The 1,511-nt window shown below is 52.0% G+C and overlaps 1 protein-coding gene across 1 annotated transcript; it reads right to left on the reverse strand.

Moving 5' to 3' along the window:
* On the reverse strand, nucleotides 1-915 carry LOC118155633 (olfactory receptor 14C36-like). The gene has a single exon (XM_035309020.1). The coding sequence runs from the start codon at nucleotides 913-915 to the stop codon at nucleotides 1-3; it is 915 nt and encodes a 304-aa protein (XP_035164911.1).
* Nucleotides 916-1,511: the final 596 nt, after the last annotated feature.

The raw sequence follows: 1,511 nt of genomic DNA on the forward strand, positions 1-1,511 counted from the left end.
TTATTTCATCAGTTTCCTGAGGGCATCCTTGATCTCATGATTCCTCATGCTGTAGATGAGGGGGTTCAGTACTGGAGGCACCACCGAGTACAGAACTGCCATCACCAGGTCCAGGGATGGGGAGGAGAGGGAGGGGGGCTTCAGGTAGGCAAAAATCCCAGTACTAATAAACAGGGAGACCACAGCCAGGTGAGGGAGGCACATGGAAAAGGCTTTGTGCCGGCCCTGCTCAGAGGGCATCTTCAGCACAACCTTGAACATCTGCACATAGGACAGCAGGATGAAAACAAAACAACCAAAGGCTAAACAGACAATGACAACAAGAAGCCCAGCTTCCCTCATGTAGGAGTCTGAGCAGGAGAGCTTGAGGATCTGGGGGATTTCACAGAAAAATTGGTCCACAGCATTGCCTTGGCAGAGAGGAAGAGAAAATGTATTGGCTGTGTGCAGGACAGCGTAGAGGAAACCACTGCCCCAGGCAGCTGCTGCCATGGTGGCACAAGCTCTGCTGCCCAGGAGGGTCCTGTAATGCAGGGGCTGGCAGATGGCCACATAGCGGTCATAGGCCATGACGGTGAGGACAGAATACTCTGCACCGAAAAAGAATAATAAAAAGAAGACCTGGGCAGTGCATCCATGGTAGGAAATGGCCCTGGTGTCCCTCAGGGAGTTGGCCATGGATTTGGGGAGAGTGGTGGAGATGCAGCCCAGGTCGAGGAGGGCGAGGTTGAGGAGGAAGAAGTACATGGGGGTGTGGAGGTGGTGGTCGCAGGCTATGGCGGTGAGGATGAGGCCGTTGCCCAGGAGAGCAGCCAGGTAGATGGCCAGGAAGAGCGCGAAGTGCAGGAGCTGCAGCTCCCGTGTGTCTGTGAATGCCAGCAGGAGGAACTCGCTCACAGAGCTTCTGTTGGGCATCTGCTTCTTCTGGGCATGGGGAACCTTTACAAGGAGGAAAAAGCAATACCAAGTTAGGAGCTGTTCCTCTGAAAAAATCCTGTGCCATTTCTCACAGAAGTTTCCCAGAATACTTCTCTCCTTTCAAAGACCTTCTTGTGGCTCCCTTGATTAACTGTAGCATGTGCTGGCTGAGGTGGGCGGAGGGAGCAGGGATTCATCTGTGGGTCAGTCCTGTACAGCAGTAGGTTAATGGGAACATGGGGTGATCTCAAATTAAATCCACTCACAATAGCAAAGAGCTTCTCAGTGTTCTTATTTCCAAATCACCCGACAGCAGGGCAGAGATGAACCTGCTGAGCGCAGAGGATTCCTGGTTCAAAGCTCACACCTCCCATCCCCTCACCCTTTCTCCGTACTCTACTTCCAACCACCACCAACAGCTTATTTCAGTTGCCCTCATGCATCTCCCCAGCAGCATTTCTGTGGCCTTGGCACCTCCACTGATTCTTCCTGGCTTCCATACATCGCAATCACTCTAATGGAGAACTGTGTCCATTTGGGACTGATTAGGATAGGATAGGATAGGATAGGATAGGATAGGATAGGATAGGATA

The sequence above is a fragment of the Oxyura jamaicensis genome, chromosome 33 (genome assembly GCF_011077185.1).
Source record: "Oxyura jamaicensis isolate SHBP4307 breed ruddy duck chromosome 33, BPBGC_Ojam_1.0, whole genome shotgun sequence".
Lineage (NCBI taxonomy): Eukaryota > Metazoa > Chordata > Aves > Anseriformes > Anatidae > Oxyura > Oxyura jamaicensis.